This window comes from Nipponia nippon, unplaced genomic scaffold (genome assembly GCF_047370975.1).
Source record: "Nipponia nippon isolate SJK-2023a ecotype South Korea unplaced genomic scaffold, ASM4737097v1 scaffold_5, whole genome shotgun sequence".
Classification (NCBI taxonomy): domain Eukaryota; kingdom Metazoa; phylum Chordata; class Aves; order Pelecaniformes; family Threskiornithidae; genus Nipponia; species Nipponia nippon.
The window spans coordinates 18,929,567-18,945,831 of NW_028262369.1; the positions used below are offsets into that span (position 1 = coordinate 18,929,567).

A 16,265-nucleotide genomic window follows, 5' to 3' on the forward strand; every position below is an offset into this window, starting at 1 on the left:
GGGAAGTCACTTATGTCTTTTACGTCTTACTTTCTTCAAATATATTGGTATTACTAGGTTTGCTGTGATTTTAGTATTCTCTATATGTGTTAATGTACTCTTTTTAAGATTGGTATTTCATTATCTGATATAAAGAAAAACTTAAGAGCAATCAGACAGGAAAGCTATTGCCATTTTAAAATTTTCTCCCTTTGCATTGGATTTATAGTCCACCACTCCTATTAAAAAAAAAAAAAAAGTAGTTTGCGGTTTCATTAGAGCTATGGGTTAACTCCATTTTCATCAACATGTGCAGATCTTTTATGGGAGAGATACTTTTGCTCTGCCATCTACTGATTCATATATGCTTATGTGTTATGGGATTCTCTGCCAAAGTTTTAAGAGTTTCTTGGAACTCCAGTCATGCGACAGTATTACTTAACAATGGACTGGAAAGCAAACGCTTCCTTTCTTGAGAATTCCAGGAAAAACGAGGAAAAGAAGAAGGATTTTTTTTTTTTTTTTTTTTTTACTTATGCTGGTGCAGTTTGCTCTTTTTTTCCGAGCAGCAGCAAAGGCACTTGTGTTCTTTTCGAAAAAATTATTACTATGCTTGGTCATATTTTGTCTGTTCCCAAAATGTGAAAAGCTTAGCTTTTGAGTAATGGTTTTCTTGAGCATTTATGAGAAATTCATCTTGCAAGTATGTCCTTTATTACTAGATGATCAGTAACTGCCTCAGAGAAGGTCACAAAAGAATTTCCATTCTAATCTTCTGTTTTCTCTAACAATGTTCTTATCCCTTAACCTCTAAGATTTGAAGTTTTCCATGTTTAACCTTTAGAAGCTTGTTTTAAAGAGTGGTCAATCATGCATGTGAGAATGGAAGAAATATAGTATCATTAAATGTGACTTTTCTGACAAGCACAGAAACTTGGATTATGAGGTAATTGCCTTGGAGCTGAATCTGACCTACTGAAGTAAAGATTGATCATAAGTGAAGTGCTAGTACTTCTAAATACATTGAAAAAATCAAGATTCTATTGCTACATTTCCTAATAGTTCGATTTATGTAGATATATTTGTCAATAAAAGGTGTGGTCTTCTTTATAGAAGTGATTTTTCTGTCCCTTACTCAACTGAGAAAGAATCCAGCTGTTGCCTACCTCATGTTTATTCTATTTGGATATTTGACAACAAATATTTAGCAGCTGTGCTTGAGAATCTTCCCAGTTTGAGAGAGGAGTTATTTGACGGTATATGGCTTTGGTAGCATGCCTTTGAGGCTGCACATCCTTACATGTATACAGTGCCCATATGCATACTTCCAAAAGGTCATTGAATTTTTCCTAAGCTAATCACTTAACAAGTTTATACTGCAGCAGAGTTGCTGATCCCTCGCCAATTCCTTTTGTGCTGGTGAAACTCAAATCAGTTAGAAGCGGCAAAGGTTGTTCTAGTACTGTAGCTGGAGCAGAGGGTATTGCACCACCATCAACAAATACGTTTCAGTGGTCTCTTCTACTTCAGAATCTAACAAAACTTCTGCAGGAAGCCCAACACCACTCGCCTGCAAAGACCTTCTGAGAAGTTCTCTGTGTGATTGTCTAAAAAGGAGAGAGAATCATGAGGTTTTGAAATCAAAAATAACGTGCCACCTGGGAACTTTGCAGATGTAAGCAGAGCAACTGTAGCACGCAGGTAGTAAGAACACTGCGTCCGGACTCGGGAGATTAGAAGATACCAAGAGCGTGAGAGGAAGGGACGAAAGGGTTGTGTATTAACAGACAATATGCTGCTCAACAAGTTTTATTCCTGTTTATACTGAATGCAAAGTCATGATTATTCCATATTAGTTAGCATGACTTCACCTACAAATTTACCAAAATTTTCAATGCATCACATAAAAGAATCTTGGGGAAATAAGTTTTTTGAAAGTCTTAAATTAAGTATTTCATCTGTTTTCCCTTTACTTAAGCAGCTTCACTATGCTTAAGGAATTCTGATATGTAAAATCTGCATAATTTTCCTTCTCCGACGTTGTGCTGGTTATATCATGATTGGGTATGTGTTTTACAACTTCTTTCTGATTATTTACTGTTTTAATGAATCTGCATTCTGTTGAAGCAAGTCTCAGAGGTCTTTTCCAAAATCTTTTTGAAGAGGATGATGTTCTTACTATCTAGGATACTGGTGATAGGACTTGGAGAAAATGTTTTAGTCGATAGATCAGATGCTTCATTCTTCAATTCTGTCAGTTACCCGAGTGGAATCCTAGGACTTTGGTGACATGTTGATTGTCAATGATTTTGGTCTAGTGCTTACCCTTTTAATATCTCGCATACTAGCAGCTTTGCTTTTCTAGTAGCTGCAAAGAGTAGGTCCAATGCCAGTGTCAGTCTCGTATTCTCTGTAATTAAAACTTTGCAGAAAAGTCTTCTAGCTCATTTGTATTATCCTTATTCTTCTACACTTCTCATTGTTCCGTGAGCTAACTTTAGGGGGATCAGGCACTCCAGGGGATCTGAATCCTAACATCTAGCAGAGTGGTAGAAAGAACTACATGCTTACCTTAACTGGAACATTGATGTAAGCTTATAAGAATGTTTTCTGTTGCAGAATTTCAGCATAGCTTGTCCTACTGAACCTGGCCAGTGTCAATGATGACAAGACTCCCAAGTGCTGCACTGCATACTCTGTGGATCCTTTTCTTTTCATATACCACATATGAAGGTATCTTTGTTAATGTTTTAAATTACTATACTGAAGTTTTTACGGACAGCATTTTCCCATGGCTAGTAGGCAACAGTATTACCATTAATTAACTAATATAAAATATGTAACTTCAAGTGTCAAAAATATCCATATACTAGAATAAATTCTTAGATTTTTTTTTTTCTTTTTATTGACCTTTTCCTTATGGGCAAGAAAAAATAGGAATTTGCAGGAAGAAGAAACTGAGGTTTGGAAAGTGATCTCTCTGCTTCCCCATTATCTAATCTCTATTGGACACCTTGCTGCAAACAAGGTGCTCAGCAATAACCCAGGGGCATCTCTGTAGAAATCCCGTAAGAGCAGAAAGCACTAGTCTCTCATTTGCTTATTTTCATAACTACCACTGCTCGTCATGTGGGACCTTGAGGGAGCTATGCTCATGAAATGGAGCCCGTAGATCTACTGCTAAAGGGCATCTGTCAATTTGTTTTCTCCAAAGTGTGCAGAGTTACTAAGTCAGAAAATTTAGTTGGCTGGATTTGAACAAATTTTGCAGGCACTTGCTGTGAGATGTTATCTGCTCTGACTTGTGCCTGTACAGGGGCAGATGACTGACATGTGATGTCCTATGTGTTCTTTACTATGCCATTCTTTTGGTCTGGCAGGACGTGTGGGTGCATTAAGTCTTAACGCCTCTTGTTAGCTAATGGTTATTTTCTGAAGTTCAACTGGCAGGGGCTGAATATGAAATTTTTTTTTTCCTTGTATCTTTTGTGATATTTTATTATAAAGACAAGTTAAATATATAAAATCATGTTTTCTGACAGTGCATTGTTGTTCTCTGGAAGATCTTGCATTTTGCTTTCTGTAGTTTTTAAGTAGCTCTACAGTAGTCTACAGTTATTTGGTTTTCTTTTTTTTTTTTTTTTAAAGCAAATGAAAATAGTTAAAAGGAAATTAAAAATAGCCTGTCTCTAAAAAAGAAGGTTTATTAACTACTGTCTTAGGTACTACGAAATAGTACAATTTGGATTTGAATTAATGAGAAGGATCAAGCTTTGTGAGAACGCATTGACTGGGTCATCTGATCTAGGCAATCCCACGTTTTCTGTAAATTATCACGGTTTAATTTTACAGATTTCCCCCCCCCCCCCAGTTAACTATGTGTTTTAAGTTTCTTCAGCATGGTATTCTAGTTGAGGATTAAAAAAGAAATCCAGTATTTCAGTTCCCTTTTTTAACTACACGAACTGAAAACACACTCTGTACTGTATGTGGTTTCAAAAGGAAATTCTCAAATATCTGAGGTTTAAAAAAAAAAATAAATACTGTGTACCAGAGATGGATAAGGGAGAAGGTCACAGGAAAAGAATACAGAAGATAATTTAGAGTTCTGGAAAGACATGAGGACACTGAAAGGGAAGATAAAGTAAAGCTGCTAATCATCATAGTTTAACACAGCAGGAAGAGCTTCATTTAATTGAAGTATTCTTGAAAGTGTAAGATCATTAACACATTGAAAAATAATGGTGTTCATCTTTAAAATGTTAGTACTTCCTTTAAAAGTGCATCTTAAAGTGGAAAAAAAAAAAGAAACTAACAAAATACAACCAAATATGAACAACAGCAACGGGATAAATAGATAATCTTTCTTTTAAAATAAACGAGCAGTGTGACTGTTACAGTATTGCAGATTTTTAATCTTTAACTTGCTGCTTTTCTGATGATTCTTGGGGTCTTTTTGAAGAATCAGGGGCCATGCAGAAAAAAAGGGAACTAAATGTGATGCTGCAATCCAGATGGGATATGACAGCAGTAGTTCTTATCTACAAGATAAATATCCAGCCTTAGTAACTGAAACAAAACAAAACATTTTCTAAATATCTGAATGCTAATGAAACTGTGAGCTGCAGTCAGTTACAGGTTTATAACCAGTCAATATATCAGACAATTTAGATTATGACTTTTATAGAATTTTTTCAGTGGTTCCTTGACGTTGCCCTACATCCTCATTTGCGTAAGTGAGCCTCACAAAAGTTACTGAGTTCACTCAAGTGATCGAGGACTGGTTGGTAGTCAAGTTTTGTGGGAGGCCTTTTAGAAAGGCAAGTGAAAGTGATGTGTGGATTTTAATGAGGGTGAAAGACCACACAGTGACAGTACTAAACAATTAAGTGTTTCTTTGAGTCAGGTTTTCATTGAAGTACCAGATGGTCTGGTGGTAGATCGCGTTGTATGTAATGTGGCATGTCTACTAAAAGGCATCTGACTGTCATGTTTATTACATTTGCAGATACTGTACTGTATCAGAGTATGCAGAAGGTACATCAGAATAAATAACACAAGCGGACTACAGAAAAGTAGAAATGTAGGAAGGATGAAATGAAATTGGGTATTTTTGACAACAAAAGTTTTTGCTTGGGAGGAATAATCTGAAACTTAGGTACCCATTGGAAAGAATGAGCCTGTGAAGCAGCAGTGGCTGAAGGACAGGGACCTTACAGTATGTGAATTGTTGGCAACCTAATCTTGAATTTGCAATGTAAATGACAAGAGTAGAGAGTTAGTAATGTGCTGGGCCATGTAAACAAAATTATTTACGTACTATAGAGAAATGAAGTCGTGTCTTTATATGGCCCTTGTATAATTGCCACAGGACACCTTCTAGCAGAATCCCTTAGGAAACCATCAGAAAAATATCAGTGAATAGGATTCTAAAAACCAGCCAAACCTATTCTAAATTTTTACGGGGAATTGAGGCGTAGAGCAGGAAAGAAGGATTTAGGTCCGTACAACTTGTGCAAAAAAAGGGAGATATTGTTAATATTTACCAGGAACAGAGAAGTCAAACCTCAAAGAAGGCAAAAAATTGTCTGCGATGATAAAAGTATGAGCTATTTCTGACTGCTTCATTTAGAAACGATCACGTTCCAGTACTGCATTTGGTACACTGTTAGCCCTAATAACAGCATGACCTTACTGTCACATAGCTCCTCCTCTTCTGTTCCTTGTTTCACTGATGTGGAGTACATTGAAATAATGGAAAATGAGGCTGGAAGGGATACTGAGGATTGTGTATTCCATTTCCCTTTCCAGTTCTAACAAAGATATTTTTGACCAATGTTTTCTATTTTTTTCTTAAACACTGCCAGTGAAAGAGATTGTAAACGTGAACACAGGGAGTGCAGAGACTTTGGACTTTTCTGTACTCTCTCACTGCCTGGAACAGCGTGACTCTAAATCTCTCCAGGTCTCCAAGCGCTATCATAACAATGAAAAGTAGAAGACAGAACAGGAAATGCTGAGTGAGATTAAGAAAAGGTGTATACTAGAAGAAAGCCTGTGACAGGAAGATCTTCTAGGCAATGGGGAACTGCTCTGGGGAGGCAGGGAGCATGTATTTGGGAAGCTTAGAACCATTGTAGATAAAGCACAAGTACATGCCTGGAGGCAGTAGTCTTGGTCTGACTGTTAATTATCTGCATTTTGGCTTTTGAACCATTTGTATTTAACACATGGATTATGCTGGTTTATAATTAAATGTTGATGTGCTTTAGATAGAAAATCTGATTCTGATAGCTCTATGCTTGGAAGACTGTTGGATGAGTTGTGCCTTTCTATTTCAATATTACTACTGCAGATCATCTTCCTCTCCAAGACCGCAGACGTCTCCAGGAAGGTGGAGACATTTGGTGACATGCATCTCTTTCCGTTTACCCAGAACATGAGAAATAACAATGCTTTCCCTTAATTTATAAGGGGTTGGTAGCTCCGTTTAGACAGAAAAGTTAATGTTTCTGCTTAGTCCAATTTATTCTTTTGATTTTCTTGCTTCTCGTGTGCTGCTTCTCCCTAGTTATGGCTGCAGGGCACGTACAGGAATTTGCATGCTTCACTGACTATGACAAAGAGCTGGTTTGTCACTGGAAGGTGCCTGCACAAACGAATTGCTCCAAAGAATTCCTGCTCCGCTACGGGGAGGAACATTGTGAGCAGTAAGTGTTTAATAAGATTTTACATTATCGTAGTTGGAACTTCATATATCCTATAGCCATTATTAGTTTTGATTCCCTCCCTCTACCATGGGTGTCTGGGACAAAATGTAGTCCAGATTATTATTCTTGCCAGGAGGAAAATGGGTTGCTGCAATTAACAGCATGCTCTGTTCAGTGGTCTACTCTTCCGGAGACCTCTCTTCACTCTTAGTACAGAGAAGTGATAAAGTCCTACTTGAAGGAGTGGTAGGGCTCTCATAAGTTTACCCAACATTCATTTCATGAGAAATTTTAGCTCCTTCACGAGAAATCTTACCTGATTTACCAGTCTGTAGCCTGTGTGACAGGTACGTTCCCCTGGAGCCCAGGTGATCATCTGTGCGTACAGTCTAACTCCTTGTTCAAGCACAAACTGTTGTCCCTGTTCTGCAGCAGGGCCAGTCATCATCTCCTACAAAGGAAGATGCATCTGGGCTCTCCTGTTCCTCTCCATATGATTTCTCCACACAGATATCCAAATAACCTCGCTTTGTACACTGTGGCAAACCTGTTCCTACACTAGCAAGCTGTCAGTCCGCTCCTTCAGAGGTTGAACTGTGATGAAAGGTGTTAATTTTTCCTCTTGGGATGAATCCTTAGCCTTTCTGTCAAGTTTTCATTTGTGCGATACAGATGTCGAGGGGGTGTTTGGGAAGGGTGGGTTGTTTGGGAGAGCTCAGTTTTGGTTTGGATTTGTTTGAGCTAAACGTTTCTAGGAACTGAGCTCATTTGTCTCAGATTTGATTACCTCTACACATTGGGAAGCTTGATTTCACCTTTTCAAGAAATAGTATGCCACACTCTCTAAATATCATGTAATTTTCTGCTTGTTTTTTCAGAGATCATGTGTGTGTTCCTGTGAATGGAAAAGACAGTTTAAGGTGCACTTGCACAATATGTCAGGATTATTTTGTATCAGCTCTCACGTATAGTCTATCTCTACAGTTCAACGGGAGGGACATGTGGAATTACAGTGTTACACCAGCCCTGGTTGGTAAGAAACTGTTTACTTTGTCACCAGGAAGGACATCTGGCTCCACGCTTTGCAATCCTAGCTAACTCCTCATTCACGTCACTGAAACAGTTTTTGCTTATCAGAGGTGAAAAGTGCCATGCTGGCTTGAATGCAAAATCCATTTGGCATAGAAACCCGATTCTGGACTAGATTCTTAAGGAAAGAGTATAAGTAATGGGGCAAGCGGAGAGTGATTCTTCTTCTAGCTGTACCCTCTCAGCTGCCAGCCGGCAGTTTGGGGGCTTAGACGTGTCTTTAGTGCATTTTACTTGTGGCTGTAGAATTCAAGGATGAAGAGGAATGTGCTACTTCCAGTTCCTAGAAAGACACTAGGCTATCCCTACTGAAATGTCTTCCGTTCCGGTCTCTGTCATACTCTAATTTTTCAGGCTAGTTGAATCATCCCCCTGGACAGAGATTTTTACAGTAATTGCTCTTGGATTATAACAACCAGTGATAAAAAGCTAATGACTCTGCTCTTTCATAGGACAGAGCATAGATAGTTTATTTCTCTCTATAGGCACCTAGTTTGTTTAGAACAGTGTGCTTGTTCCTAACACTTGTCACCTCAAACTCTCAGAGAAATCATTCACGTATCTTAGGCAGGCATTCATCTGCATCCGTGAGCTGGCTTTTTTCAGAATGCTTGATTGTTGCTGCTGCTTATCAGCAGAATAAGCAGGACCCTGCATCAGTTTCGAAGAGACAGGTAGCCAGGACAGCCTGGCTGCGAAGCTGTCAGAAGCTCTGTGCCTACCCCGCGGCACAGCATGCTATTGTGAGGGCGCAGGTTGCTCCCATTTTTCCAGGCTGAAAGCTGCATCCAGGGCACCAAAAGGTTGAACTTGAAGTTTGTTCAGCCAGCTTGAAGATTCAGTGCTTGTTAAGGAATACCTTGCAGTTGCTCTGTTTTTGGCCTCTCTATCCTTGTGCTACAGCATAGTGAAAAGGGCTAAAGGCATTGACTGCGATGAGATTCTGGTCTCTGGTGAATGTTTGTCTCTCTGCTTCTCTCCATCAGTGCTTTCCCATTGCTATATTCTCCTTAATTGTATTTTTTAACATACAGTTAAGCCAAGGGCCCCCAAAAATCTTGCCATTAAGAAACTTGAAAATGGTAATTTCAATCTGAGCTGGGAGGAGAGCTACTCTCCTCCATCCATGCTCTCTGGACACCCGGTCATCTATGAAGTGAAATACTGGAGGAAGCAGCACCCAACAGAGGTAAGAGACAGCCAGTCTCTTCATTTTCTGTCTCTCTGGAGCTTTCAGGTTTAAAAAGTCCTCTGAAAAGTCTTGAAACCATTTCATGATTAATGGTGTAAGGGCCAGCAAGGGCAAGTCCCACAGTGTTCCTGATCATACACTTGCCACAGATCACATTGCCCCAAGGTGGTTCAGCTGGGCTTTAAAGGATTGAAACTCTTCTGACTGCTACCCTCACAGTAGACAGGGCAGAGATTAAAAATACAATGCTTCTGTTCCCTGAACTTCATTTGCTCCTTAGGCCTGAGGAAGCTGGGGGCTGTTCATGACTCTGTGGTGCACTTGAGGCATTTCAGATGCCCTCCTGAACAATCCAGCGCTTTAGGGCTGGACGACTTCTGGTAGGGGAAGAACATGCATGGTGACATGTCGCAAATACCACCCGCTCATGACAACAAAATGTAGTATCACATACAGCAGATTGGGTATACAGTCATTCATTTGCTCATTTGTGAAAGGTCACTGAAACACATAACGCTATTGTTATTTATTATTTGTTGTCACTAACTGTTCACCTCATAAAGAAATCAAAGTGAACTTTCTCATTTTCTTTTCAGGTTTCTGTAAAAGCAATTAACTACCAGGCAAAAAGCTTTGAAATTACTGCAAACTCCTTGAGGAGAGGCTATGATTACGTTGCAAGTGTAAGGTGTAACTATACAGACTACCCAGCCTACTGGAGTGAATGGAGCGAAGAAGTTGAATTTCACTATGGCAAGTATTGTAACAAATAGCTTGATAAAAAGTATGGTATAGTTTTATAAACCATATCGTATAGACTCTGCTGCTGTCCTCTCAGAGGAGAGTTATGGAATCATCATCTTTGTCCTTTTGAATGTATCGTGGATACATCTGTAAAGGCTTCCAAAGAGACTAAAGGTAAAAAGGCAGCTCCTGGGGAAACTAAGGAAAAGACCACCAAAGGAAGTTGGATTGTTTAGCCTTGTGGAAAAAAAAAAAAAGCTGAAAGGGGATGTGTTTATTCTCTATAAATATTTCATGAAGTAGACACCAGGGAAGAGGAAGAGATATTTAAACTGAAGAGCAACATTGACGTAAGAGCAAGTGGATATAAATGAACAGGAGATATTTAGGCTGCGAATTAGGTAATACTTTAACCATCAGAGGGCTGAGGGTTTATAAAAATCTCTGAAGAGCAACAGAGAGGACAAGAAGCACAGCTGAACTACAGTGGAGATGATAGTGCCGTTTTAGGGACTCTGTGACGGATTTGTCCCTGAGAGTTGACAAATGGCCTCCCAGTACATGTTGGCTCTCCCAGCTCCTAACACTCACAGTAACTGCCTGCAGTACCTGCATTGACCTTTCAGACATGCCACACACCATCAGCACTGGTAGCTGCGTATGTTCTGTTGTTTATCTGCCGGAGGCTTTATTTTACATCCTCTAAAGGAGCATTTTTTTAAGGTGCAAAAGAAGAGCAATGGATTTGGTATTGCTAGTACTTGTATTTATATGCACAGACACCTGTAAATGTATATGTTTATTTAACAGATTACCAAGTAACAGTTGAAGACATTCTGCATATGGCTGTTCCCATATCCTGCATACTGATCATGGCAGTATCTGTAATTTGCTACTTCTGTTTTACCAAGTATGTATCATACTCTTCACAGGTTTTATAGAGTGGCAGTTTGCAAAGATATCAATATTGCTATTGATCAGCTGAACATCTAGTAGTACAGGAATCTAATGTTTTGTTTTCCTCAGCACCTTTATCTTGTTCTCTATGAGCAAACGTTTTAGAAACATGCATCCATCACACCCTGTCATTTTCTGAATAGATAACTGAATATTCTCTATTAATCCTACTAGAATGGGCCTGTTATAGCATCCAAAACAGGCTGCAGTTATGGGGTTTGCCAGCTTTGGACCCCAGTCTTCACTGGAGTTCCAGCAAGGTTAATTTAACGAAGGTTAAATACCTGTATTTCTTTTTAAATTTTTTTAGTGGTAATGTGAAAGTGGGATCCTATCTGTTTCACACATCATTTCAAACATGATTAGAACAACATGTGACTGTGGTTGTGCAGAGCAGTCACGCACCAAACATATAAACATCTTTTGTGCTAGTTTAATGAAAAGCGGCACTTGAAGATGCATACAGCAAGCACTTCCTGGTGCTGCAGTGCATACGGCTAAGAGGGAGAGAAGAACAGAAGAGGGAAGTGTACACTGATGAAGCCAACATACAGTCAAAGCAAACAATTTTAATTTTTTCCTTGCAGAGTGAAGAAAGAATGGTGGGATCAAATCCCAAATCCAGCAAAGAGCCATTTGGTTGTAAAAAATGTCAAGGTAATTCAAAGACTTTTTTGCAAAAAATACCTTTTCCTGATCACCAGAAGTAGAATATGTAACAAGTGCTATTGTCTGGCTAGTGCAGGGGATACTAAATACAATTCACATGTGTCCTAAATCTCATTTGTATCTTTATTAGTTTTCAGTTATGTGCTACATTGATGAAATTAAGTTCCCTTTCCATGACTTAAAGCAGAGTCATATGGAAAACCAAATGTAAGTAAGATAAAGGAAAAAAACCCAAACATCTGTTTTACAGCATAAAATAGTTTCCTATTACATAACATTAACTGTCCTTTCCTTTTGACTTCCAAAAACAGAAGTTGCAAGAACTGCCTGGCTCAAAGTTTGTCAAGCCAAAACTTCAAAGGAAAAGATAACATCAGAAATATTGAGAAATCTTGCAGTTGCCACAGCAAGTCTGGAGAGTGGTTTCCAAAAGGCAGCAGTGCAGTTTTAACCCCTGAGACAATTCTGCTTGAAGAGTCCATAGAAATCTGCGAATGTTTAACAGACGTTGAGGCTGAGAGCGAGGAAGAGACTAGTGACCAGATCACCATGTTTGAGCCTTGCGAGAGCAGTGTCAGTGCTTTCAGAGAGGACACTGAACACAATGATGCACTAGCTAGCATGTTTATTGAGCTCCTGGCAGATGAAAACAACGTGCAAGAAAATAAAGACTCAGACGTCATCACTGGTGAGAATAAAATCTTTGAGAAACTTGAGTCAGAAAATCCATCACAGCAAAATCGAAAAGAAAGTGCAGCCCAGAGTCAGCAGCTGTGTGATATTTCTCATACAGTCTCCTTTTTCACCAAAGCCTCTCCAGATGACTACAATGGTAGTACAGCCAGCAAGAAGTCAGAACAATCAGAAGAATCCTTTGAATCTGGCTATCAGAGCTCCAGCATAAATTCTGCTTCTCTGGATTCAAGAGATCTTGAACCTGTGGTTCATCAAAGCCTTTTCCCATGCAGTTCTGAAAGTCAGCATGACTCGTGTGTCCTGATCCAGGAATCTCCAAATAAACCATCCTTTGGGACGAAAAGAGACAGAATAAGCAACGCTGCACACAAGAGTTTTGACACCCTTGTGTCTCCATCCACGGGGCTGTGTAGCTCTGCGTATAAGAGCTTTGACACCCTTATCTCTCCATCCGTGGAGCCCTGTGGTTCTGCCTACAAGAGCTGTGACACCCTTATGTCTTCATCCGTGGAGCCCTGTGTTTCTGCCTACAAGAGCTTTGATACCCTTATGTCTCCATCCGTGGAGCCCTGTGTTTCTGCCTACAAGAGCTTTGACACCCTTATGTCTCCATCTGTGGAGCCCTGTGGTTCTGCATACAAGAGCTTTGATGTTCTTGTGTCTGCCTTCAAGGAACCAAGCAGCTCTGCGTATAAGAGCTTCGATACCCTTCTCTCTCAGTCTGTGGGTAACAGTAGCCTGACTCTGTGTTTTGAAAATGTGTGCTCCTCACCACCTTTGACATGCTTTTCAGAGACAGCAGAACTTAGCTGTAGAGATCAAATTTATCGACCCCCTAGCAATCAGACGTGTTATACCAACTACAGATCTCCCTGCACTGAGCTTGATTTCCAAAACACCTGTTCAGAATGTATTGATTTTCCATCTTTCTCCACACATGCCAATGACAGTACTTCAGCTTTCCTACCAGAGGAAGAAATATATAAGCAAGTAACATACCAAAATGTTCAAAAGAAAGCCAGTATAATTTCTTGCCCCATTGGACCTCAGCCATCTGGTTATCAACCTTTTGATAATGCAGTTAAATGTAATGGTACTACATACTGTGACAGTGACAATGAGGTTGTCTCTAGGTCACTATATGAGCCCTTCATTCATCTTTTGTACAAGAACCTGAGAGAAACACCTTCAGATACCATAATCTGTGCACCTGAGCAGAGGACAGATGACCATGTATGTTGGATTGTACAGGGTTTTGACTGCAGCATCGTCCCAGGTTTAGCCTCTAGTGAGAATATCACACAGGCCAATGATGGCAGCCTTTGGATCATCAACTCTAATGAGCTGTCTGGTGATAGCAAAGATGAAAATACCAGCAGAGATGAACAGCAGTTGCATTTGTTAGAGCTGAACTGTGAAGATTTTAACAGCGGAGAAAGAACTATGAAGGGGACAAAACCTAACAGCTGTAACTATACTGGTAAAGGAATGGAAGAGAGCAGCCGTAACAGACTAAATACTGACTTTCACTGCCACACAAACAATCACTTGAGGAAACTTGGAAATGCAGGGGAAAATAAAGAGGTAATAAAGCATGTGGCAGGCAAGAGGTGCGGCTCAGCAGCTAACTTACCAGAAGAGTCACTGGACAGCATTGGGCTAAACTTAGAAAGAAAAACTGCAGAGCCACTGGAGCTCCTGGTCTCAGACAAGTTGTCACCTCCTCTTTTTGTGGATAATTCCTGTCCTGATTCTCACACCATTCACAGTGAGGGTTCCAGACTGGCACCTGCAGTTAAAAAAAGACCAGTAGAACTATTGAGGGAAAACAACAGGAAGAATGAGAAAAAAATTAAACTTGTACAAGCCCTTGCACAGGAGGACAACTGCTACATGAAGGTAGCCTAGCCACACTTGCCAAGACTGAACCAAACCAGTCTTTGGAAATAAACTGTATGGCAAATTGAAATGTTGCTTGTTCTTCCAATCTTGCGTGAAGTGAGGGCTGCTGCAGTTCAGACACAGATTCAGTAGATTGTAACATTCATGCCTGCTGCAGGGCTGGCAACCAATATGCGATGCAGGCCCCTGGGGAACAGTAGGGGTTAGCAGCTAACAGTTGCAGCTACAACTCTATCAGGGGGGCGAAGTTTCTCCAGCTGTGATTGTTCTCTAAAAGTGAGCAGCAGCTGCATAAAGTAGGAGTTCTTAGTACAGCTCCTGTGCTTATTGCCCTGGCTCTGTATGTTGCTTGGGAAGCACACAAAGGTGATGTGGAAGGTGCTGACACACCTGGAAGTGGGATGTAGGTGCAGGTCAAAGGGGAAGTGACTGATTTCCACTGACAGCATCACGCAGCTTCCATAATTTATTTATTGGGGGGCGAGGGGAGGAGGGAGATCCTGTGTGCCTAGCCCCAGCATGGGGTGTATGTTTCTATACTTTCTCAATCAAGACCTGAAATAAAGATTACTGTCATTTGGGCTTAAGCAATGCTATTAATGATGATTAGTTTCTTATTCTATAGAAGCAAGCAGAGTTATTTCATACTTCTACAGCTGTAAATGGAATCAGACATTTCTAAGCAGTGTTTTCCGAGAAAGTTTATACAGTTCATGGTCAGACTCCGTAAATTGGTGCAGCATTTTTTTGGCTTCTAGTTCTTCTCCAATCAGAATGGGAATTACGCCTGCAGCTTTAAGGCAGCATATACTTCTTGTTGGATAATTGTTCCAGAAGTTTTACTCACGACTCTAAGCTTTTCTAGGGCATTATCGTATATTTTGGTATGGTAAATTCCACCTTAGCATGCTGGCAGTGGCACAAAATAGTTAAGAACCGTTAAGTAATTTTATGTTTATTAAAATATATATGTGTCTTCTCATCATTTAGAAAACCCTATTTGCATTGCCATTCTTAAGGAAGGAAACTGTAATGCTAAGCACAGAAACTGGTTTAACGTGTTTTGTAAGTAAGATTTTTCTACTGCAAATCTCTCTTCAAAGTTCAGGTTGGCCAAGTAGTAGAGATATCTATGCATCAATTTTGCAGCGGTAAAAAAGGGTATGTAAGCCCTGGAAGGAGACTCGCACTGAAGTGTCTGTATTTAGATGTGATAGTTACTATTTATATAGGCACTGGTTGGTAGCTCACTTTCACTAAGGTAGTGGTTAGTGAAAGATCTTACTGCTTGTAGCTAAGGTGCTGATGAACATGTTATTTGGTTTTACTGAAAATATCAGGTTAAATTTTATTTTCACTCAGGTGAGGTTTAATTCTATCAGAAATACTCTTTCTTTGCATGAGCGCAGTCACTGCTGTGGTTAACGTCAGCCCAAATCCTGTGAAGTGGGAGGGCTGTGAGGCAGACAGATGAAGAGGCTTTCCAGGACCCATCGGCCAAACCTGCGCTGAAATGGTGGAACAGGAAGATGCATAGAGGCCATGGCCTCATGAGTAAGCCGACTCACTTCCCTAAATCCAAGCAAAGTCAAGTTTAAGCAAGAACCCACAGCTAGTTATGGCAGCTACCCGGAATGGGTTACTCACTGTTTACTGTAGTAGCACAGGGCTGTTAAGGGAGGTGCAGAGAGACCAATGGTGCTTTTTTCCCCTTCTGTTCTTGCACTCTCCCTTGTGCTCATTGTGAAATCCTCCTGGAAGGCTTGCACTTGCCTGGAGCAGCCAGGGGAGGTCTGCTCAGGCCAGGATTGGAAAGCTGCTTGCTGTGGAACTTCTCTGCTGAGCCCCAGCCTCATTCTGCCTTTCCATGTTTTTTTTCTTCTACATAGCTATTCCCCCATCTGCTCATTTCCATTGGATGGCTTTCTGTGTGTGGGTATTCTTCCCCTTTTCTCCCTTCAGTATTTCTTTGGCAAAATCAAACTGTAACTCTTTGAGAAGGGGGATCCCTATTCCTATGCCTTTGCGTAACCCAGAACTGGTGACAAACACTGGGGCTGGCTGGGCAGCTTGGCCAGCTCACCCCGTCCCGCAATAGGCACAGTGCACGAGTGCAGTGGGAGCCAAGATCATGTTCCATCCTCCACTGCCTCCACTTTTGCCATCTGGAGCTATTGCCGGGCTATAAAACGCAGGTAGGTTTCAAATGACGGGTTTCTGGCCTAAGATGATGATCTGCCCGGAGTGTGTGGGAGTTCTGACTTTGGGCTGGCTCCCAGGACTGCCAGCGAGGTGTACTGGCCTGAGCCGCGCCTCCTGGGGACCAG

At 40.5% G+C, this 16,265-nt stretch overlaps 1 protein-coding gene across 3 annotated transcripts in view; it reads left to right on the forward strand.

Moving 5' to 3' along the window:
• The window catches only part of IL4R (interleukin 4 receptor), a 17,219-nt gene extending 2,694 nt beyond the window's left edge, over window positions 1-14,525 (forward strand). For 2 of the 3 annotated variants that reach the window (XM_087734605.1, XM_087734604.1), the window contains 9 exons: window positions 2,599-2,712; window positions 6,551-6,689; window positions 7,568-7,722; window positions 8,813-8,967; window positions 9,567-9,723; window positions 10,525-10,624; window positions 11,259-11,328; window positions 11,471-11,547; window positions 11,652-14,525. In XM_087734605.1, the coding sequence (XP_087590731.1) occupies window positions 2,640-2,712; window positions 6,551-6,689; window positions 7,568-7,722; window positions 8,813-8,967; window positions 9,567-9,723; window positions 10,525-10,624; window positions 11,259-11,328; window positions 11,471-11,547; window positions 11,652-13,944 (3,219 nt within the window). In that variant the 5' untranslated portion in view covers window positions 2,599-2,639 and the 3' untranslated portion in view covers window positions 13,945-14,525. Of the gene's footprint in view, window positions 1-2,022; window positions 2,044-2,598; window positions 2,713-6,550; window positions 6,690-7,567; window positions 7,723-8,812; window positions 8,968-9,566; window positions 9,724-10,524; window positions 10,625-11,258; window positions 11,329-11,470; window positions 11,548-11,651 lie in introns of those variants that run through there. The other variant, XM_087734606.1, reaches the window with a different exon arrangement.
• The last annotated feature ends 1,740 nt before the right edge of the window (window positions 14,526-16,265 follow it).